The following is a 22641-nucleotide window of genomic DNA, read 5'->3' as shown; positions in this document are numbered from 1 at the left end:
TTACTTGTCCAATCAAACATTGTTTGTTTTGTAATATATAACTTGCTGAAGAAACTTGAGAAAGGCAGAACAGTGGGACATTGTAAATGGTGGGGTATAGTAAGATCAGACAGACTTCATCTTTTATTTCAGTTATGTGGAGGGGAAATAGGGAGTTTAGAGTTCACATTGACCAGAACAGTGCAAGTAACACTGCTTAAGAGGTTGAGGATCAATACTGTAGGAACTCCAAGAGATGAACTTTCTCATTATTATGTCCTTCAATCATTGCCACCCTTCTATAAAACTTCTTTTTTTTTTTTAATTAAACCAAAGAGGCTACAACTTTTTTCCCCAGGTGACATGGAGGTACTTGGAACTTAAGAACAATAGTAAGAGAATAATCTCATTGCAGTTTGTTGTTTGATTTCAGAAAGCAAGATGGATATAAAAAATTGATGATGATACTGATTATTTATACACACACACGTATATGCATGCATGCATGTACATATATGTTTCTGAAGAGAAAGAAAAAACCACAACCTATATAATTGCTGCATTAGACAATCACTTAAACTGTGTTTTGTTGCATCCTAGACTTCAGTCTTCATTGTGGCTTCTTTCTGAAAAAGAGTCTGAAAGGAGAACTGTCACCAAAAGACAATGTGGCAATTAAGCAAACTCAGCTTGAAGGACTTTCTTTAATAAGGAAATAAGTAATTAAAAAGGCCATATAGTTAGAGCTATTGAAATTCTGAAAGTAGTTTGAGGTTTTTGCTTTTCCAAAGACATGCAGGCAATTTTGACAGAACAAGATGATGGCTAACCCCAGGCTATCTAGCCAGCTGAAGTATTTCTAGTTTTTAAAGTCGGCTTTACCACTAGGTGGCTCTGTTACCATAGGAACACCTTTAGTCCACTTGAAGGCTACAAGCAAAGGATGGGAAGAAAGTGTGGGGAGACCCTAGTAATGAAGATTGATCCTGCCCTTAGACCTGTACAACAGCTTCCTGCACCCACTAGTTTATCTGAGGTTTCATTAGGACCTTAGTCTTAGTTTAGGGAAAAGAACATTAAAACCAATCTATATTCAGATTTGAAAGTGCAAATTACTTAGTACGTGGATCATTATAGGAGTGTGAAATAGCAAAAACTTTTAAGGAAGGGACCAATTCAACATCTGTGGGCTGATTTGAGATTACATGGGAGGAATGAGTAAAAGACCAAGATCTATGGACTCGGGTATCTTTCACTATCTAAGCAGTTGGTGGTGTAGATAAAAGCAGAGGATGGTGTTGTTGTAGGTGAAGGATTGAAGTCTGTTCTTTACAGGGTGAGGTAGAAATAGCACTCTAATGCCTTTCATTGTGGAAAGGTAGCAATTAATGCATCTTCATCCCATGACTGGAGATCACAGTGCAGGTTTTAGCACCTCCTGTTAAGCTACAAGTGCTGAACCTTAACTGTGATGAAAGGCTAGTGTGATGTAGAGTGATTTGCTATCCCAGATAGGCCCTAATGAGAACCTGTCAGTCACTGTGTGACTTGGTGACGGAAAGAGGTCTAACAGTGTCCCCCTGAAACAGCAGTGCTCATTGCTCAGAACTGATTCTTCAGTATCTTTATCATACACCTTGGTGGTCCATTCTTATGTTATAATAAAAAATGGAACCTCTAAGTCCTGAAAGTTTGGATTCTAAAGTATAAGTGGTAATCACTTATTTTGACACACTTAACGATAATGGGATAAAATAATCATATTGGACTGGCATGCTTGCTACTCAGAACTCCTCTCCAGGTCTTAATTACACACATAAAAAATTTTTTCTTCCTTTTTATAGGTTTATTTGGAAAGGCTTTTAACCTATGCAGAGATTGACATATGCCCTAGTAACTGGAAGAGGATAGTCCTAGGAGCTATTCTGCTGGCTTCTAAAGTCTGGGATGATCAGGCTGTGTGGAATGTGGATTATTGCCAAATATTGAAGGACATTACTGTTGAGGACATGTAAGTTGCAAGGTTTGGCTAATCTGCAGTGGTGGTTTTTGGGGGTTGGGGTTTTTTTTTGGAATGGCAATTTTTGTGATCATACTGAAAAAACGCATGTCTGGTGCTAGGGTATATGTATATCTGGTGTCTGGCCTCATTCCCTTTTTTTAACCTAGGAATCTTTGGATAACCCTAAGTTGAGACAAATCTGTATTAATATTTCTAATGACTTGGGTGAGTAACTTCAAAGTTAGTTTTCTTTACCTTTTTTCCCCCAGTGATGAACCATGGGACTGGCTGCTTGTTTCCACTAAGTTTTTGCATTGGTGTAACTCTAAAGTGCCCAATTTATAGTCTTATCAAAAGTCTTTTGGGGAAGGAAAAAAAAAAGTGAACTAAATTTGTTCCTTCTGTTTTAGAATTTGAAAAATTGCAGGGTAAGCCATAACTTGTGACTTATGTGTCTGCTCTTGTATCCAGCTAAGGCCTAAGTATCTTAAGGTCTGAATTCCTAGCCATTGCTGCTGGCAGACAGGTGTCATTTGTGTTGGTATCTGTGGTTGCATGTGTTACACCCAGCTACTGCTACAGCTCATCCTCTTTGGGTGAGTTCTTAGACTTGCCTACAGTGCTGGGAACAAAATCCTCAACCTTACTACTGCTTGTTTATGTAAGGCTGTTCCTTGTATATATTTTTGTCTCAGATGCAGATTTCAGTTTTTCAGAAGTTTTGAATCTGCTTTCTTTTCTTGGTGCGCTCAGCTTTAAGCCCTACAATTTCTGCAGTTTCAGAGGATGTGTTCATCCTTGTGGCTCCAAGCTCATACTATGGGCTGGAGGCATGTTTATGTGGAATGGATTTGGCCCATTAGATTTTCTGTTAAATTTCTTCTCACAAAGTTCCATCTGAGAGCTTTGTTTTAATTCTATTTGCCAGGTTGTTCCCCTATTTCCCTTATTAGCACAGTGGTAGAAATGCTAGAAGGCTAACTTAATATCAGGCTTTCTGGCCTTAATAAACTTTATGACATGTTTTATGTGTGTTTCGGTTTGATCACACTGCTGTGCTGTAATTCAGCATGTGTTGAGGCCTGTGTAATAACAGTCAGTTCTAGTACAGGAGCAGACTGAGGTGGTAGAGGTTTGCACACAGCACTGAGAGGCTACCTGTGTGAGAGAGTCTGGTTTTGCCTCAAGCTCTCTTTCCTGGATTCAGCCTAAAGCTGATGTTTAAAATACAGTAATTATTTATCTGGGACTCTTTAGGAGGAGGAATATCCAATTTTCTTCCTTTTAGATAGGGGGAAGCATTTCTAAAAATGGGTGAGTTACCTGCACCAAAACAGTTTTTGTTATTCAAGTTATTTCATATTGAAAACATAGTACCTTGTTTTATACATACCCCTTGCCTGGCAGTTCTTTGTCTCCAAATGCAGGGCTGTGCCAGCCCTGCTTTCAGGAAAGCCTAATTAGTGATTTTATACAACGTGCATCTTCACTCAACCTGGCTCAGAGTGCTCATCTGTCTGAGGAACATACTTGAAGCATTGCTGCAAATAACTCTGAGATGGCTGAAGTGGGGTCAGCGGTGCTAGGAGTGCTGGAGCACATACATCTTGCTCTTTTGATGTCTCTTCTTCTGGCCCTGTTTGGGACAAATCAAATTGATAGCACTGAAAATATCTGTAACAAGCAGGATGTTTGTTCTCTATTGCTGATGTTGGGTCTCCTGAAATTGTCAGTACTTACATTTTCAAAGCAGTGATGGTGGTAAGGAAAATAGACTGAATTTAAGCTTATTTTCCCTCCAGTTTGAAGATGGGATTTTTGTAATCCCATCTCATTTGAAATGACTTAGACCTTTGAATTTAGGTATGGGCAGAAACTGTACAACCCCTTTCTGACAGTGGCCCAGGGGCGTCCATCCCAGGCCCCGCACTGCTGCAGCTTGGCAGACTTCACTGCTCCTGGGCTGGATAATTGGGACCTTGGAAAACTGCTTAAAATACTCAGCAAAATTAAGTTTTAAGTTTATAAGTCTACTTTCAATTAGTGGTTGGTACTATAGTTAATTGTCAGCTTTAGTAGTTCCAGTATTTTTTAAATTAGTCACTTGATGGTGAGTGTTAGGTATTCTGAATACAAGTGTTACTGAGAGAAAACAATTGGCAACGGATTTCAGGCATGGTCGCATTCTAACGTTGGAGACAGCTGGTGATGCTGCCAAAAAAATCCACCCAAAACCCCAGCAGCTCCCCAGCTGAAGATTGCTTGGCAGGACTCTGCCAGGTATTGTTTGTGAACTTTTTGTGAATTTTCCTCTTGGCTCTACATATCTAGAATGATCTCACTAACCTGATGGATACTCTTGTTGAGCCACTGCAAGCCAAGCATGGGAGTTACACCCCTCTGGAACTGGCAAAAGGGTTTATATCTGGTTTAGTTCACCCAGTTTGCAAATCTGTCTGTGTGTGCACGTGTGTGTATGTGTACAAGCCAGGCACCTCTCCTGAAGGCAGCGTAGGTGCACCTCATCCCCACCAAACACACTCTCCTTACTGCTTAAAGACACTTGTTTGGCAGCCCCACCTCACAACTCTGTTAGCAGCGTAAGCTGCGCGGCTCTCACAGAAACTGCTAGTGGGTCAAAGTTTGTTAAAGGATATGTGATCCAGGCTTTGCAACTGGCAGATGAGTTCATCTGCCTTAGCCTTTTCCTGCTCAACATAGGTAAAATGTTAATCTTATTTTTTCTATCACAACCCCTTTCTTATTTGACCAAAGCAAAGGTGGTTTTTTTACTGAAAGGGGTTTTACTTTGGGGGTTTGGGGGGGGGGGGGTTGTTGTTGTTTTACTTATTTCTAATGGGGGAAAAAAATCAAAGGAAATTAAATTGATATTTGGAAGTCATCCTTTGTCAAAACTTGCTTGCTTTGATGAGAGTGAATCCATAATCACTGAAAAACTAACTGTGCAGCTGCTACTCTTGCTAATATTGCTTGTAAGGGGACACATGCTGTTCATTCTTTTGGCTACATGTATTTGTAAATAAGGCACAGAAAACACATGGGCATTATCCTTTCCCAGGTTTTAAACCACTGTTAAGAGACTTGTTAATCCAATGAAGAATTGTATTTTTACACAATTAAAATGTATTAGTGTAGTGAGTACAAAAGGGGCAGTGAAGAACATTTATTCACAGGGCAAATCAAGCTCTGATCAGCTGATCATCAAAACATTATCTGATTTACATTTCTATAGGCTTATGACCATATGAACAGGAAATTAATTTTGGCACTAGGTTGAATGATACTCAAGTCCACTATGCTAGAAACAAGCACAAAGCTGCTATTCATATTGAGACCCGCCATCCAATACAGGACACAACCTGAATGATTCCTTGATTTATTTCCCCCTCTGATAGGTAAAACATCCATTTTGAAAGCTCCCAGAAAGCCAGAACAGCCTTGGCACTGAATTTGTGCAACTTACCTTCTGGTGTATTCACAGTTGGCCTATGCAGCTGCTAAATTCTGTTGAGACAGGTCTGCTACCAGTAGGAACAATCGTTGAGTTAGTGTTGAAACAAATTGCTTGGTTTGGGTACCACCAGTTTCTTTTAGGTTAATTTGTAAAACATTGTTTTTCTTCTGTAGAACACCTCTGATTTAGCTGACCAGGGTACAGTAGCTGAAGCAGCCTTTTTCATGTCATGGCACTCTTCCCACTTCCCTCCAAATATTTTGCCCAGTGAAAATAGACGAGTGAGTAAAAACTGGACAGTGCCCTTTGACATAGTACTTTGTTACCCTGCCTAATGCTATTGAGGAGAAAATTCCTTCTCCCACCTAATGCTGCTTATTTATTTATTTATTGAAGATGAATCCATGTTGCTTCAAGAGGCTTTTTTCTGTGAGATAATAGCAGCAGCTCTTCATAGATCCATTTGTTGCCGTGGTGATCTGCCTACTCCTTTTGTTAGTCGCCTCTACTTCAATAAACCCCCTTCCTGTTATCAGCCTGGTGAAAATGTCTGCAAGTTCTTCAGAGCTAATAAACAGCATACATCATTCCTTTCATCTGATCACTATAGTGTGGGGCCGTGCGAGAGTGAGAATGGCGCATGAATTGTACAGCTGCACTAATGGAACTCCAAAGAATGAACCTCCCCGGTCAGCCGAGCGAGTGCACGACAGGGCACTACCTTTCTCTCTGAGCCGGAGGTGCCAGGGCTCAAAAGCTGCACCTTGTTTTGAGCACTAGTGAATGACCTGTCTCTCAAAACCAATAATGCAGAGCTCTCGATGACTATTTCAAAGTTGCTGGTTTTAAAAACAAGCTTGAGGTCTCTTCAGTGTTTTCAGCCAGCTAAACCAATCTTTTTTTTCCTTTGTCTTCTGTCCCTTACACCTCCTAGGAATGAGATGGAAAGACACTTCTTGGAGCTACTGCAGTTTAATATCAATGTTCCTGCCAGTGTTTACGCCAAATACTACTTCGATCTTCGCTCCCTAGCAGATGACAATAACCTGAGCTTTCTGCTGGAGCCTCTCAGTAAAGAGCGAGCACAGAAACTGGAGGTAATGGTCTGAGATTGGCTGAGCAGGGCACTCTGTCTATATGTGAAGTAAGAGCATCTGTTGCTAATCATGTTAAGTGGTGGTTAGAAAAACTAAAAAGCTTTTAGATTAGTGTATTACAGGCTAATTTAACCCCTTTATAACTACAGTTAGCACTTCTAAAACCATGCCTAGGCTAAGCTAGTATTCTGAGGCAAGGAAGGGACAGAGATTACAGAAGTCTAGCAGATCACAAAATAAAATGGATGTTATTTTGGGAACCGTAGCTCAGCTAGACTACTTAAGAGTGAAAGGATTAGTGTCATATGTAATGGATTGTCTGTCCTTCCCTGGTCGCAGTCTGTATTCCAAGCACCTAGAGACAGTCACACTCAGACCTTTCTAAATACTACCAGCTGAAGGTTTCCCACTGCATCCCACTGCACAGCTGCTTTTAGATTTAGAGGCAGCACTCTTACTGCTCTCATGGTTTAATAAACCATTTGTCTGGGGAAAGCTGCAGAAATAATAATATGTTTCTTTTCACAACTTTTAGAACCTCACCTTTCCAAAGAAATGTTGCTTTAAGATAAATTTTTGGAATAGCTGCTTATTAGGAGTCCTTCAGAATGTCCAGAGGAGTGTAAATACAGATTACTGGCCCCTTCTGCCCAATGGGAAAGGCTGCCCTTCTGTGAGTCCCTGCAGCCTTCTTTGGTAGGAAGGCTAATTTTTTAAAAAAACTCAACTTTTGCAGAGTCAGTCTTCCTAGTTGCTGGAGATATGCAAGACATTTTGAAAATATCTAAATTACCTGGGTTCCCAGGCAAAATTTCTTGTTGGATCAATGCAACCTTTCATCTGTCCAGGTTTAATTGATGACTCTGTATGTTGTTTTGTTGACCCTTTAACAAAGGCATTACCGCAGACCCTGCATACACTGATACCACAGTCCCTTTCAAAGAGGGGTGTGCTATGGTATTCTTGGCTTATATTGTTCTATTGTCCACCCCCAATAATTCTGCCAAGTGCCAGGTCTTCTTATTTTGTCCCAGAAGTGGCTGAACTTTGGCAATAAGTGTGATCCCTCCTGGTCCTTTGGAATGATAGGTATGATATGCCTATGAATTCCTCTATTTAAAGTTAAATAATGCAACTCTTCTGCTTTGTGTCACCCTTGTTACTTGCACTTTAAGCTAACGCTGTCACTAATTGTAAATGTGGTTGTAGGGCAGTTCATATTCCACAGGAAATTGTTTACTGAACTGCTCAGTGCCCAGGTATGAGTGGATGATTTACAGATTGTGAGCCTGTTTTGTTTCTTCTTTGCTAGCATTTGGGGGCTTGGTATTTAAAACCAGAGTAATTTTCAGTACAGTATGTGATTTGCCATAATGCACTTACTAATGGATGTATATAGGACCTTTGGGGTTTTAATTCTAAAATGTGGTAAATATTCAAACCATTTGCTAAAATTTTTAATTCTACCTTTCGGTTAGAAGCACACGAGCAGTTGATAGGAGCCTGTGTGAAGCAGTGAATTAGTATTCCAGGGATTGAAAACTGATTTACACCATATGGGTGACTGGGGCTAAATATGTCAACACAGGTTGCTTTATGATTGATGTGCTAGCATTAAAACAGGATGGAGAGTCTGTCTGGTCTTGCACCAGGAGCTCATGCAGCCAGTGTCTCAAAGAATGCCACTCTTGAGCCAAATGCATGTCTCCAGAAGGTCAGCAGAAATAAATGTAAATAATTATTTTAAAATCCACTTAGAAGTTTATTCATGCTCAGAGTGTTTTTCACCTTTTGAACTTCCAGAACACTAGGCTGTGCTGAATGGGTACTCCCTTAAAGGAAAGGTGTAGGCTTGTAGCTGGTCACAGGACTCTGAAAGTTCACCTGGTGATAGGTGGTAAATTATTAATGGAAGTAAATGTTCAGGACTGAAATTCAGTTCAGCCTTTTATTACAGGTATACTTATTTATTTGCATTGATAATGCCTGAAGGCTCCAATCAGAAATAGGCCTTGCAGGGGAGGACACACAGTGTTTCCTGGACAATTGTGTGTTATTGAGATTTAAATAATGAGGCTTGTTACTAGAATAGCTGCATCAGAATAAAAGCTGCTTGACTAGCTAGATAAGCAGAGCAGAGGCAAGCCAATAAACGGGTGAAAAAACAGTTAAATACTAAGTTGTCCACATGTGCTGATACTCAATAGCTGTATTAAGTGCCATGGCTATTGCCATGCCATCGAGCAGTGGGCTGCCCTCCCTTCTCAGACCTCTGCAGGAACCTGATCATGTGAGTGATCCCGGGAAGAGCACGTTTCGGGCAAGGGTGTAGAGATGGTAAAGGCAAAATAGAGGTGAGGTCCTAGTAGGACTTCATTTCCTAGGCTCACTTGCTCCGAGTGGCCAAGGGCAAGGTGCCCAAGGGAGTGCAGAAACCTTTTCAGTTTGAACCTTTTCTCTCATAGAAATGGCTGTGTGTGGTTTTATACCATTAAAATAAGATTTTTGTGCTGCTGCATGCAGCAGACCTAGCTACTAGGTGCAATTTTGAACATTACTTCCACAAATTCTTAAGTCTGAAATGGATCCAAGTTTTTCATTAGATAGTGAGACTGGTAAAAGAATGAAGATACTTGTATATGGAAACCACTTACCTTCCTTATGTCTGTCTTTCTGACAGGGTTCTTGTTAGCACGGGGACAGACCCCTTTAGTATCTTCCCTCCAAAGTAGTTCTTACCTACTTTCATTCTAGGAAAAAAAAGCTGGTAGCGTCACTGCTACAGAGTGCCTGCTTTGTTGGTATTACACTTGTAAAAGCTTCCATGAAATGTTCAGACTTTTCTAATGTGTACTTTCCATTTTGTATCTGAATGTGGTATCCAGGCTATCTCCCGGCTGTGTGAAGACAAATACAAAGACTTGTCAAAAGCTGCTATGAGACGATCTTTCAGTGCGGATAACTTAGTTGGTATCCGCCGTTCTAATGCCATCCTCTCCTGAGGAGAGAGAAAGGTGCAGCACCATGAACCAGCGTCCATATGAATTGGAGGAATACCACCACTCCATGCACACAAGCCAGTGGTGATGGTGTCTTCCAGCAAGAGAAGGAGAGGAGGGTAAACTAGCCGAGGGAGCCCAGAGCTTGAGGAGCGTACTTGGTGCAAAAGACAAGACCTTTGTCAAATCAACTCTTTCCTCCTTCTGATGTATCCAGAGGTGCAAAAACAAACTTCTCTCCTTCTCTCCCCCACAGATGTTTGCTTACTATGTAGGCCTATAGCTGTGAACTCTTGAGGTTTTTAATAAGTAGTTTTAAATTTTAGAATTTAAACACTAACCACATGACTATAGTTACAACATTCTTCCCTTCTCTCCCCTGTTATCCAGAGTCTCGCTGCATTTGTATTTCAGGTCAATGCAGTGTTAACAAAAACAAAACAAAACATGGGACTCTCTTAAAGTATAAAAGCCACTCTGGAGCTGAAAACAGTAGCATAGACACATGTTGACAGCTTTTCCCTGGTTTGGCTACTAAAAGCTGCTATTGTTGGTGATCTGTTCATAACCAAGAAGCTGCCGAGCAGGAAGGAATTCCAACTCTGCACCCACAACTTCACTCCAGTAGAGATTGTCAAAAGACTTTGAATGTTTTGACTGGGGCAGAGATATGGTTTTATGTATTGTTAAAATGTATAGGGTCCATGCTGCATTTCTTGTGAATTATGGTGCTTCTCTCATTTTCTAATACTTGTATCGCTCTGGAAGAGACGCAATCTGTATTATTTTTCTGAGGCAATGAATGAGAAAGTTGGTCTGGAAACATCATCACCATCCCAAACAGTGTAGCAATCCAGTGGTGAATGGCATGTGTGCAGCACTGCTTCTCTGAGTTCTACTGCAGATCTCTTGTGCTATATACAGTGGAGTTCCTAAAGCTGATATTGTGCATCCATCTGGCTCTCCTTGGGTTTTTGTTGCCTGGGAGGGATTTACATTCATAATGAGACAGTAATGAGTTTGAGAATCCTGGACTACCTAACAAGGTAGATGATAGATTGAAAAATATTGTGTTCAATTGAGAATTATCAAAAAGCTTTCTATAAACCCCCCTTTCCTCCCTGCCCCCCCCCCCCCTCCCCGGCCCTCCAAAGTGAATTTTATCTTGTGCAACTGCTTTAGAGGCTTGGGGTTTGCTCTTTCTGCGATTTTGGAACAGAGCTTACTTTCAGGCTCTGAAACTGAACTCTAAACAGGATAAGTATTATTAGACTCTTCCTGTTACAAGTCTTTGTAGTATCTTCCCTTCTTGGATCCAAATAGATTCTAGGCGGTTTGTCCTAGGAGCAGATCTGCCTCCAAATGGCACAGGTTTTGTGCACCTCCTCTTCCAGCCAAGGCCCAGACACTTACACTGAATCGCAAGTCCATATATCTTTGAGAGTGTGGGGCTGTCTGAGTGTAATCATCAGTTTGGCTGCACTCAACTGTTAAAATGATGTGTATAGCCTTTTGTGGTATGCAAATGTGCCAGCCCCGGCTCCCAAATCCTTGGAACTTGGCACTTCAGGTATTGATCACAGTTCAATTTTGAAAATAATGCTACATCTTCAGGTGGTTTTCCTTTCTCATGTTTGTATTAAAAGAAAAGCTAATAAACTCTATTTTAATTAAAGTTAAAGGTGAATTGTGTGTTCTGTACAGCTGTCTGATTTCATTCCCCCTCATGAGTATTTGGGGCTGTGCAGCTTCTCTCAAGTCTGAAAAAAGAAAGAAGAAAACCCAGTGGTGTGTGTTAAGGCCCTTCCATTCCCCATACCAGCCCCTCGCCTTCATTTTATCACAGTGACTTGTGAATGTCTGGGGAGCCGGCAGCAGAGGTCATTTGGCAACTGTGAGCCGCTTGGTCGGCAGCATGGGGCAGGGCCCTGGCAGCCTGCTTCAGCTGAAGGCGTGGTAGAGTCTTGTGTAGCTGCCTATTCCCACATGTCGTTTGGATTTAGAATTTGACTCAGGCTGCTCAAATAACGACTCACTGACAGTTTCTTTGCACTTAAATGGCCTTTAAGTAGGGCCAGTCTCTCTCTGGAGGTGATTTGCTGGTTTTTAAGTCCTCCCTTGAGAAGCACTAAATTGGAAGCTACAAGTGACCAACTCCTGGATTGACTTGTGACCTAATTGCTAACAAGTTTTTTTTTCCTTAGCACCGCCAGGTGCCTTCAACTTTGTGGGATCTGTCTGGATGCACTTTTCTGAGGGCTGGCACACAGCTTCTGCAAATGCAGCCATTCAGCTGTGAGGTGCTCAGCAGAAACTTGGGGCATTTACCTTTTTTGCCAAATGAGATGGAGGCTTCTCCTGCTGATCTGGATGGCAGGTGAATGACAACTCGAGCTGACAGCTGCTTCTGCAATATATCCTGCAGGAGACTGCTGCTCCGAACTTAATTTTGCCTCGCACCTTAACTGGCTTTAGTTTTACTGTAGCATAGCCCAGAGCACATTGTCAATAGGATTTTGCTCTGTTCAGCAGATACTGAACAGGGCTCAACTACAACTCAGCTTCTTAAGAGAGGAAAAACAGCAATTTCATTTAACTTTCTGGTTAAAATGGTCCTGGTAAAAGAGTTGTTAAATTCTGGAAAACACAACTAGTGGATTTCTTAGGTAAACAATAAAAAGTAAACCATACAGCTGCCTTTTGAAGGGATGAGCAGTGATAGCGTTTCAGAAGGAATTGCATTTAGGTGGTTCTGCTGGAAGATGAACTGAGGGGGGGGGATACCCTGTAACTTTGCCATGTGTTGGCAGCACATTTCTCAAAAAGGCAAAAGAAATACAAACATAGTTAGAATACAGGAATTGCAGAGATTGTTACTCACCTCTGCTCCCAGGGAAGAGCAACCAGCTACAGGATCAATGTACCTTGTTTCTCTTACCCCAACAGCTGAATAATATTTAATCTATGTTGAGGTGACCTCTGCCTGCATTCAGTTCCAGGGCAGCAATCCCCAGCTGGCAGTAAATACTGTTTGCAGAGACAATAGCTATGTTATGGCCCAGCAAGAATAATGTGAGCACCAGCAAGAATAACATGAGCATTGTATGGTAGCGGTCAGCAGGGGCAGCAAGTCATGGACGTGTTTGTGGGCTACATGATGCCCTTGGGCTTCAGCAGCCCTTTCCCTTTGTGTACGGGACTGTGTATTTTGTTTCTAAGGGAATTTTATGAGAGCTACTTCAGTGTGGGTTTGGCAGTTAAGAGGACAGGCACTTCAGCGATGGAATAAATGTCAAGACCATCGCTTCTGGATAAGAGCATAGGCATCAAGCATCACCTGAGCAAGTAGAAGAGGACAGAAGAGCAATTGAGGCAAGAGCTTGCACAGGGGGTTGGCAGGCGTGCGTGGGGCAGGGTGAGCTGGTGTGTTCAGAGCTCGGTACGGAGCAGGCTGCTGCCCCTGTCCTGCACTGGTATTTCCCATAGCACAATAGTGCAGTAGCATTATGTAGGCCTGATTTTCCGTAATGTTATCTGGGAAAACTACACTTGCACCAAATAAGTTATTTGACAATATACAGTGAATTACAGGGTCCTGCCAAAGTGACTGTAGTGCCCTTATACCACCACCCCCTGCTACACACACACCCCGCTACACACACACCCCCACCCCCAGCTGACCAGCTAGAGAAAGAGCATTTAACTGGCTGAACATGGGCTTGTTTGTCATAGGATTAGAAGTTTCGGGCTTACTTTGCAGACAAGGCATGTTTTAGGTGAAACAACCACTTTGGCTTCTGCTCTGTGATATTTGAGAAGACACATGGTCCCCATGCTGTCAGACACTGTCATTCTCCATGCCACCCAGCCTGAAATTTGCACTGTTTAACTCCAAGGAAGCCAGTGACTGCCTCGAGGATGACCCAAGTCGACCAGATGGGACACGGAGAGCACAAGAGCAACAAGCATTAGGCTGGGCTGTGCACGACCACACGTGTGCTCACAGGAAGAGAGTCCTGCAGGTGATCTGCAAACGGCTGCCTGCAGTAGTGGCCCTTCCCTTGCTCCAAAACGGTGGCTCAAGGTAGGCAGCGGATGGCAGCTCTGCCAAACTCCTATTTACTGAGGACACGGTGGCTTCCTGGGAGGCGAGGATGACAACAAGGCTGCCAGCAAGGTGCTGGAGTTACTTCTGGAGGCAGGCGGTCAGTGTCTGCAGCTCCTCAGTAAGAACCTCGTGCTGAGATGGTGCATGTCCCCTCCACAGCCCAAAACAGCTGCCCTGCATGCGATAGGATCAGCCCCTGACAGTGTGTTTTGCCTGTACTTGAGCACGGGGAGGGCAGATCAGCCAGCACTGAGGAATCGGGTGAGTCAGTCTGTGCGGCTGTCAGGTTTATCGCTGGGTGCTGGAATGCTGCTTCCAGGTTAAGAGATCCAATCTAGTGGGACCTAGTGTGTGCCTACACACCTAACTAGATAGCAGAGTCCTGCACCATTAGTCACCACGAAGCCAGCCTTAACCCCTTGCTGTCCTTCCTACAGTGCTCCTCCCAACACGAGAGAGCGCACAGCAGATGGCAACATGGACGCTCAGATCGGCGTGCAGCATCCCCCTTGGCTGAGAGCTGTCATCTGCTTGGCCTGAAAAGTATCAAAGGGCACCTACTCAGGGCCTGATCTCAGCACAGGGCGAGGGACTGATACTGTGCAAACTGCAGAACACCAATAAAAGTTGATAGTTAACCCTCTTCTACCAGCGAGGTGTGACTTTGGCCTGTCAAGGAAAACACGCTAGCAAGCGAGGTCACGGGCACCAGCCAGCAGCAACGGCAGCCCCTGAGGATTAAACCCAGTTCAGTGCAGAGCCAGGCTGCTGCACCCGGGCTGGGACGCGCAGCACCGTGGTGGGCCGTGGCATGCCAGCGGTGAGGGCGCGGGTACGTGACACCCCCCATGCCGAGGGCAGCACCCCGTGGGGTTCGTGCACACAGACCATGCTATTCCTGCACCATGCAAGTGTAGTTGCCTCACCAGTCCCCCACGATCCCTTGTGATAAGAGCCCCGCACAGCCCTCCAGCACGTGCCTCCCTGTCCCCCCCCCCAGTTAAGTTTTTATGGTAATTAATATTCTAGCAGAAGCAAAGAAAACACCACACACTTTTTTTGTCCTCATAAATAACTAATCTCAATACTTCTCTTTGAATAAAATTTGTTCAGCTTTTCACAAAATATAGTACAGTTATTTAAACAACGTTGAAGAGCATCAGTAACGGAAGAGGCAAAAACCCAACATGTAAATTGGCTACAGCATACAGGGCACACGGCAACGGCTCCTTTCCCCCTCCTGCCACTTGTTGCTGAGAAGCCTGGCTCAAACACAAGTTGATTGTATTAACCTACTGTTAGATCAAAGCTGAAAATGCTCTTGCATTTTTCAATAGGCAACAGTTTGTAGCTAACCTTGGATTTCTTTTTTTTTTTTTTTCCTTTAAAAAAAAAGCTTTACACAGTCAGTTGCACTTTGGAAAAAACAAAAACAAGAAAACACCACCTTTGACACGGTTTTGTTCATTGTATTGCATGATGTGTGTTTAGCTGTATCTACAAAAGGCACTATAGAAAGAGAGGAGTCCAGCAAGGCGTGGATTGGAGCAGGCTGGAATCATTTAATGCCCTGGATTACAACACGAGACTACCCACAGCGTCTCTGCGCCTGACCTGCCTCGCTGCCGAGAACACACCTGTCCCAAACCCATATCAAAGGTCACTACGGCTTCTGTATGTACGAACCAGGCTATAATACAACTATTTACAGTTTGTAACACAACATGGTACAATTCCGTCCACGGTGAAGTACTGCAGCACGCTGGAGGGAGTGAGCCCTCTGTGCAAGAGTGCTGATACGAGCAGCTGAGCAGTCCCTGCCGAGCCCTCCATCCCTGCACCACTGGCCCCTCTGGCCAGAATGCCCCAAAGACACTCATGCAGTACCTTGGCAGTACCTTTATCAGTAGATGTGCCACTCAAGCGTTCCCTCACTTCTCAGGCTTTGGGTTTAACATGAGGTGGAAACCTTCTTGACTGAAGTGGTCCGAGGGCGTTCAGAACAACCTCGGATCCTTGCAGTCCCGCAGGAGCAAAGCCAGCAGTTGTTCTCCAGTGCTCAAGCAGCCAGGTCACAGTGCCACGCTTGAAGGAGGGCAAAAAGGACTCGAGTAGTGGCTGGGCAGTTACATACATGATCACCACTTAGGGTAGTGGGGAAAAATTCCAAAATCGGGTGCTTTCACAAGCAGGCTGAAGCCAGAGGCAGCCATCTCTCGCCAGCTGTGCCCCATCCCGTGCCGCAGCCAAAGCCCCTCACCCTTGCTGCATTCAGTGAAGTTGACAACCAGCCCCCCCCCCGCCATCACTCTACTTATCGAAACCCAGCTGTCACCACCACTTAATGCCAGGCACCAGTTCTGTCAGTGCTCTGCTGCTGTCTGACCTAGGGAAGTGAAAAACGCTTAGGAAGCTGGAGGAAAGAGACTACAAATGCTCTACTGAGTTTTCCTAAATCAACTGCTCACTCTCAAACCCGGCACTGTCTCCAACAGAGGCACAGCTTTGAAAAAAGCAGCAAGAAGTGTTGAAGCTGGCTGGCTAGAAAACCCAGCTGCTCCCCAGGAGAGACAGACTGCCGCCTGGCTTGAAAACCTCCCCGCCATGCACACACTACCTGCTGCAGAAGCACAACCACCCTTTTAGGGTTGGTTGTGCCACGCTCAGCTGCTGCACCGCGTGCCACAGCTGGCAGGCAGGGCGCTGGGGCTGCCTACCTCACCCCAGGTAACCTGCACGGCACCAGGCAGACACGAGAAACTCACTCTGCTACAGAGGCGAGAGGCACGGAGCAGCATCGACCCCTTCCCAGAGCACACGGCAGCTCGGGAGAAGGCTGCTCTCAGCGCCAGGGCCAGCGGCGCCCCGGGCTCCTTGCAAACCCCGTGCTGGGACAGCAGCCTCGTCACCCGCGCAGCCCCTCGGCCCTCCGGGGCGAGTTGCTCCATGGAGTGGAGCTGGATGCCCACCGCAGAGCGGCGGGGCGAACCCAGGAGTCGGTGCTGCAGAGCTGAGCCCCACCGGCACCAGTCCCTGCCCGGCCCCGAGCCCCCTGCCTGGGGAGAGCCTGCAGGCGCTTGCCCCAGGGAGAAGGGACCTCTGGGACCGCCTGGTCCCCACCTGCGCTGCAGACAGTTGGGACCCTCTCCCTGCCCACCTCAAGGGCTGGGTGGCAGTTCCTCCCTGCAGCCCCTTCCTCCTGCACCGCCACCGCCTGCGAAGCCCCCAGCCCGCGCAGCTCCCTCCCTCCCGCCCAGCGTGCCGCTGCCCGAGCGGGGCCAGCGGCAACATCGCGCTGGGGCCCCCAGCCCCCTCCTCCGCAACACGGAGCTGTGCCCGGGGACCTGGGTGCAGCACAGCAGAGAGGCTGTCCCCACTGCCAGCTCTCCCCGGCCCCCTCGCATCCCCCCGGGGTTCTGGCGAGCGGCTCGGTGCCGGTGCCAGTGCATCACCCGGGGTTGGGAGCCACCACCTGCCCTGCCTGCTGCAGCTCTCCCCCCCAGCGCCAGCGAGACCTGCCCTGAGGCTCACTGTGGGACACAAATCAGTGCTCGAGGGCTACCTGCCACCTGACCGGCCCGCAGGCAGCAGCGCCCCAGGACCCCAAACAGGGCGTGGGACCCCAAATGGGGCATACATGACGGTGCCAGGCTCCAGGCCTCCCTGTCCCTCTGCCCCCATGTCGCTGGCAACACCTCCCCCTGCCCTGCCTGGGGCCGTGGCTGCTCCGTGCCCTGCGGGTGCACTTGCTCGGTCCCGGGCAGCACTGCCACGGTGGGGCTGAGGATGCCGGGGTGGCCCAGCTGCCACCCCCTCTTCTGTGGCCCAGGGTCTTTGCAACCCTCTCCTCCCTGTGGCTGGGGTCACTGAGGCTCTCTCCGGTCACACGTGGGACAGCGGGACCTGCTTGTGGTAGGAGGCCATGCTGGGCAGCACCGTCCTGCCTGCCAGCGCCGGGCTGGCCTCACCGTACACGGAGGCACCCGCGGGCTTCCTGGCCTGGCAGCAGCGGGCCGTGAAGCGCCTCCAGGACTCAAGTGTCTTTCCGGACCAGATCCAGACGCCGGACGTGATGCCCACCACAAGGCACATGAAGTACTTAAGCATGAAGACGGCGTAGTCGGGCTTGGGGCGGTGGGGGTCCCCCGGGCAGGAGCAGTTCTGCGCCCGCTCCCATGCCTCCCGGTTGTGCTGCTCATAGATGTAGCAGGCGATGACGATGGTGGCAGGTACTGTGTAGAGCACGGTGAAGATGCCGATGCGGATCATCAGCTTCTCCAGCTTGTCAGTCTTGGTGCCGCCCTGCTTGATCACGCTGCGGATGCGAAAGAGAGAGACGAAGCCGGCCAGCAGGAAGAGGCTGCCGGTGAAGAGATAAACCACCAGCGGTGCCAGCACGAAGCCCCGCAGGTTCTCCAGGCTCTGGTTGCCCACGTAGCAAACCCCGGCCACCGGGTCGCCGTCCACGGAGCTGAGTGCCAGTACAGCGATGGATTTGGCACTGGGTATGAGCCAGGCAGCCAGGTGGAAGTACTGTGCGTAGCTAGCGATGGCCTCGTTGCCCCACTTCATGCCGGCTGCCAGGAACCAGGTGAGGGACAGGATGACCCACCAGATGGAGCTGGCCATGCCAAAGAAGTAGAGGAGAAGGAAAACCACGGTGCAGAGAGCCGGGCCCGTGGTCTCATAGTGGATGTGGTGGTGCTCCGGGTTGCAAGCCACATTGGCGTGCCCTGCCACCAGCCGCACGATGTAGCCCACGGAGACAAAGAGGTAGCAAGCAGAGAGGAAGATGATGGGTCGCTCGGGGTACTTGAAGCGCTCCATGTCGATGAGGAAGGTGGCCACGGTGGTGGAGGTGGAAAGGAAGCAGAGGATGGACCAGAGGCCGATCCAGAAGGTGGCAAAAGTCTTCTCATCCTGGGTGAAGTAGGGCTGGTAGCAGGGGATGGCGCAGTTGGGTACCTGCCCAGTCCTGATACGGTTGTACAGCGGATGGGACTCCTTGGAGATGGGGATCAGGGGTGCTTTGCACTTGCAAGTCCGGCCACAGTCCATCCCCGAGGGGCGCTGCCCATCGAGCGGCGTCAGGTTTTTGGCCGCGTCCTTGGCCGGGTGCGTGGGCTTCCCAAAGAAAGGCGGCAGGGTGGTGGCTTCCGTGCGGTTGTATCCCATGCAGAGCACCTCGGTGTCCCCCAGCACGGGCAGGCTGTCGCAGCTCATCCTCTCGGGCCAGGCGAAGCCGTACTGCTGCATGATGGGCGAGCAGCCGGCCTTGGCCCGCTCGCAGACGGAGCGGCAGGGGGGCAGCGGCTTGGTGTAGTCGGGCAGGCAGATGGGGGTGTACATGCTGCAGAGGAAGAAGCGCAGGTCCGGGGAGCACTGGATCTCCACCAGCGGCCAGAACTGGTGCACCTCCAGCCCGGCCTCGTCCTGCGTGTCGTGGTTGAACTGGTTGGGCATGTAGGTGAGGTTGTAGCCGATGCCCTTGCACATCGGCACCGTGATCTCCTGGCACACCAGCGCCTTGGAGGCGGCGCGCCCCGCCGCCGGCAGCCCCAGCAGCAGCGGCAGCCCCAGCACCAGCGGCACCGGCAGCCCCCGGCCGCCCATCGCCGCCGCGCGTCCTACCGCCGCCGCATGCCCCGGCCACCTGCCGCCGCCAGTGCCGCCGCCGCCGCCGCCGCCGCGCCGGGAGCGGGGCCCCGCCGGGACCGCCAGCGCCGCCGCCGCCGCCACCTGCGCTCTGGGGCGGGCGGGCGCCCCCGCGCCGCGCCGCGCCCGCGCCCCGCCCCCCGGCCCTAGCCCCGCCCCGGGAACGCCCCCGCCCCGCCGGCGCTCCGCCCCCGCCGGGGCTCCCCAGGGCCGCCCCCGCCCGGGGCGCCGAGTCCCGCGGCGGCGAAGCGAGGCGCCCCGCCGGGAGACCGCGCTGCCCCCGGCGCCCCGCCGCGCCGAGCCCCGGCCGCCACCGCCTGGCCCCGGCTGTTGGAGGCGGCCTGGCGGACCCCCGCCCGCCGGCGCTCGGACACCCGCGGCGGCCCCGGCCCGGCCGGCGGCAGCCGGCGAAGTGAGAAGGTGACGGTGCTGCCCAACCACCGGCCGGTCCGCATGCGCCCCCGGCTCCTGGTCTGCTCCAGGGACCCCGACTCCTTCCCCTCTTGCCCGCCGCGCCCCTCCCGGGACCCGCCGCCCGCCCCAGCTCTGCTTCCCCTCGTCGGCGTGCAGAGCAAAGCGGGACGGGGGCAGCGGCTGGAGGAGGAGGAGGAGGCGGGCGGCGGCTGCCGCGCTGCTGCCGCTTCGCCCCCTCCTCTTCGGGCCCTTCAGCCCCTCTCCGCGGGGAGGGGCCGGGGCCTCACCCCGCCGTAACGGGATGGGGGCAAAGGGGTGAAACCTCGGGGGGAAGGCGCGCAGGGGTCCTGCCCCGCCTTTGCCTCGCTCCGGCAATCGTACAAGGGTACGGCCCGGGTACAAGGGTCACGGCGGCATCTCCCGCCGCCTCCTCCCGCCGCGGCCCGCTTCCCGGCTGCCTGGCAGGGCAGCGCTCCCGCCTCCCGGAAAGCTGAGCCTCCGCGGGGGAGGGAAACCGGACCTGCCCGCGCCCGCCCGGCTGGCAGGGTGCAGGCGGCTGCGCTACCACATTCCTGGCCTGGGCTGCCGGCCGGCTCCCCGCTCCGCCTCGGAGCCGCGGGACATGTTTGACGAGCCCCCGCCTTCCTCCCGAGCAGGCGGCGGGCGTTGGAGCGCGGCGCAAAAGAACGAAGCCGGCGCTTTCGAGAGACCCCGGCCGGGGCAGGGGTCCCTTCCCGGCGCCCTGGGAAACGCGGGCTCCTGCCGGAGCGACCGCCGCGATCACGCTCGGCGGCCTGACGTAAGGAACTCGAATCCGTGCACTAGCAAACGCCTAAATTACCAGCCCGGCTTCCAGCGGCTTCCACTGCTCCTGAAGCCCACAGCACGTCCAGGGCACACGGGGGAACAGACCTGCTTCAGAAGCCAGATTTGGGGGGTCAGAGGCTGCACCCGCCACGGCAGCGCCCTTATTCTGGCCAAGGAGGAAGGCTGCTCCCAAGCCATTGCACAGGAGCTCCTCGCTCCTCCTCAGCGGATGTGGATGGAAGGGCAATTTGGACCAAAGTACTCACATCCAGCACTGGATCTGCCAGTCAAGACGTACCCACAGCACATCACAAACAGGGACAGCTCACATTCAGGCCCGGTGCTGGGGAACGCCAGCACCCAAAATCTCACGCACCCAAAATGCCTCCGACTGCATCCAGAGCCCAGAAAGCAAAGACTCGAAGCATGACTTAGCTCCTGCCTTCCTCCCAGGAAGGAATAAAATCTGGCTTGCCTATCGCTCTGTGGCCAGTGGCTCTTGGGGCTCTGGGCGGAGCGCTGACTGCTGCTACCACACACCAAAGTCCCCAGGGATTTTAAGGCCAGAGACCTCATTACCACCTCCGAAATCCTCTCTGTCTACAAGTCCACCCAGCCTAGGCATGCGTATCATTTGGCACTGACAACCTTGATGTTTAACAACTTTTTTAAAGAAAAGGAAAAAAAAGCTCAAGTCCTTATACCTCTCTGCTTTATGCTCTAAGTTCTGCCTATAATAAAGCTATACGGAAGAGAATTGCAAGTCACATGTTCCTTTGGAACACAGTGGCATATCCCTGTAGCAGGAGTCATAACTTTTAATTCTCCCCAACAATGAGTTTCTGTGAACTAGCAGCCCAGCAGAAAGCAATCACAGACAGTTTCATTATGGCTTTCAGTTGATTATCCAAATTATAGCTGTGAGCAGAGGGCAGCCTTTTTATTATCATCATTGCTGTACAATTAGAAAATGCTGATGAAGCTCCACAAGAGCAGAAATTCTCTTTTTTGCTGGTATTTTTCATTTTATAAGCGTTCCCTTGGGCAGGATCTTGGTTTGATTCGACACACAATGGGGAACAGGTACATAGGTGGGAAGGGAGAAGATAAGAAGGGGAAAATGGGGCAGCTCTTCATTTCAGTTAATCTATCAACTCTTGTATCCTGGTTCAGGTTTCACCACTCCTCCAGATGTATCTAATTCTTAGAGCCTGGCTGTAAATAATGCTGTATTTGCTACACTGGGGACACATAAAATCCAATTAAGAGCCAGGTAGACATCTGTTGACTTGCTCTGTGCTTCTGTTTCCTTTTTGTTTTTTTATGAATACGTAGCAGAGCAACCAGAACAGGATTAAATATGGTGTAAGTAAGTTGATAGGCTTGTTATTCATCTCTACAGTACAGTATGAGAGTACAGTGCTTTATGTGCATCCAGCACTATTAGTGACAGGAGCCATGCCTGCACAAAACCTAGTGTGCCAAACCCTGGAGACAAAAAAGAAAGCATTTCCCACCCCTAAGAACTTGCTGCTGTTGTTGTTGTTAAAAAACTCTAAAAATTATTAGGAAATCGTTTTACCTGTGTGCAGAGGCGCTCATGAAGCTCCACCATGCTAGACAGGTCTCCTTGGGAGTCCAGCTAGTCCCTGATTGTGGCTCCAGCCCAGAGGATATGGGCATGGGCTGGCAATACATGTGTCCTCAAGGACATACCTTCCACCCATTGAGGCATTTTCAGCTGGGATGCAGCGGTTCCTGGAAGAAGCAGAAAGTAAAAAGGCGGTAAATATTTCTGTATTTGGTTCTTTCACTGCTGTATTGTCAGCCTATGCTATTTACCTGGACAAACTGCCATTGTGAAGGATCCTGTGACTTTTCAAAGACTTTAGAAAAGGACTAAGTGAGCTTCCTTTGTAAAGACTAGCTATTGCCCTTGTCCTTGTTAGAGAACAGACTTTTGCAAAGAGCTTTTCAGGCCAGGCTCTGGGCAGGGACAAAGCCAGGGAGCACTGATCTCACTCTTGGCTTTGCCTGTACTAAAGCAGGGCAGGAACCTCCTGCCCCTCTTGTTGTAGGACCAGCACGCTGTCCCTGGCCCTCGA

General features: G+C 49.1%; 3 protein-coding genes across 6 annotated transcripts in view; 1 reads left to right on the top strand and 2 right to left on the bottom strand.

Moving 5' to 3' along the window:
* CCNYL1 (cyclin Y like 1) overlaps positions 1-11227 on the top strand; it is a 34761-nt gene extending 23534 nt beyond the window's left edge. The window contains exons 8-10 of the mRNA XM_075028196.1: positions 1824-1990; positions 6391-6553; positions 9439-11227. Coding sequence (XP_074884297.1) covers positions 1824-1990; positions 6391-6553; positions 9439-9555 — 447 coding nt within the window. The 3' untranslated portion in view covers positions 9556-11227. The remainder of the gene's footprint in view (positions 1-1823; positions 1991-6390; positions 6554-9438) is intronic.
* The window catches only part of PLEKHM3 (pleckstrin homology domain containing M3), a 126439-nt gene continuing 107159 nt past the window's right edge, over positions 3362-22641 (bottom strand). The window contains exons 8-10 of one of the 4 annotated variants that reach the window (XR_012650444.1): positions 22119-22294; positions 12434-12579; positions 11180-11312 (exon numbers count right to left, since the gene is read on the bottom strand). Coding sequence is in view for 2 of the 4 variants with exons in the window: in XM_075028188.1 (XP_074884289.1) it covers positions 22153-22294 (142 nt within the window). In the remaining 2 variants the exon portion in view is untranslated. Of the gene's footprint in view, positions 3618-11179; positions 11313-12433; positions 12580-22118; positions 22295-22641 lie in introns of those variants that run through there. The other 3 variants (XM_075028188.1, XM_075028187.1, XR_012650445.1) reach the window with 3 other exon arrangements.
* On the bottom strand, positions 14728-19289 carry FZD5 (frizzled class receptor 5). The gene has a single exon (XM_075028195.1). It carries the CDS (start codon positions 19271-19273, stop codon positions 17543-17545), a length of 1731 nt encoding a protein of 576 aa, XP_074884296.1. The 5' UTR covers positions 19274-19289; the 3' UTR covers positions 14728-17542.

This window comes from Buteo buteo, chromosome 5, assembly GCF_964188355.1.
Source record: "Buteo buteo chromosome 5, bButBut1.hap1.1, whole genome shotgun sequence".
NCBI lineage: Eukaryota > Metazoa > Chordata > Aves > Accipitriformes > Accipitridae > Buteo > Buteo buteo.
This window is presented reverse-complemented; position numbering and strand designations above follow the sequence as displayed.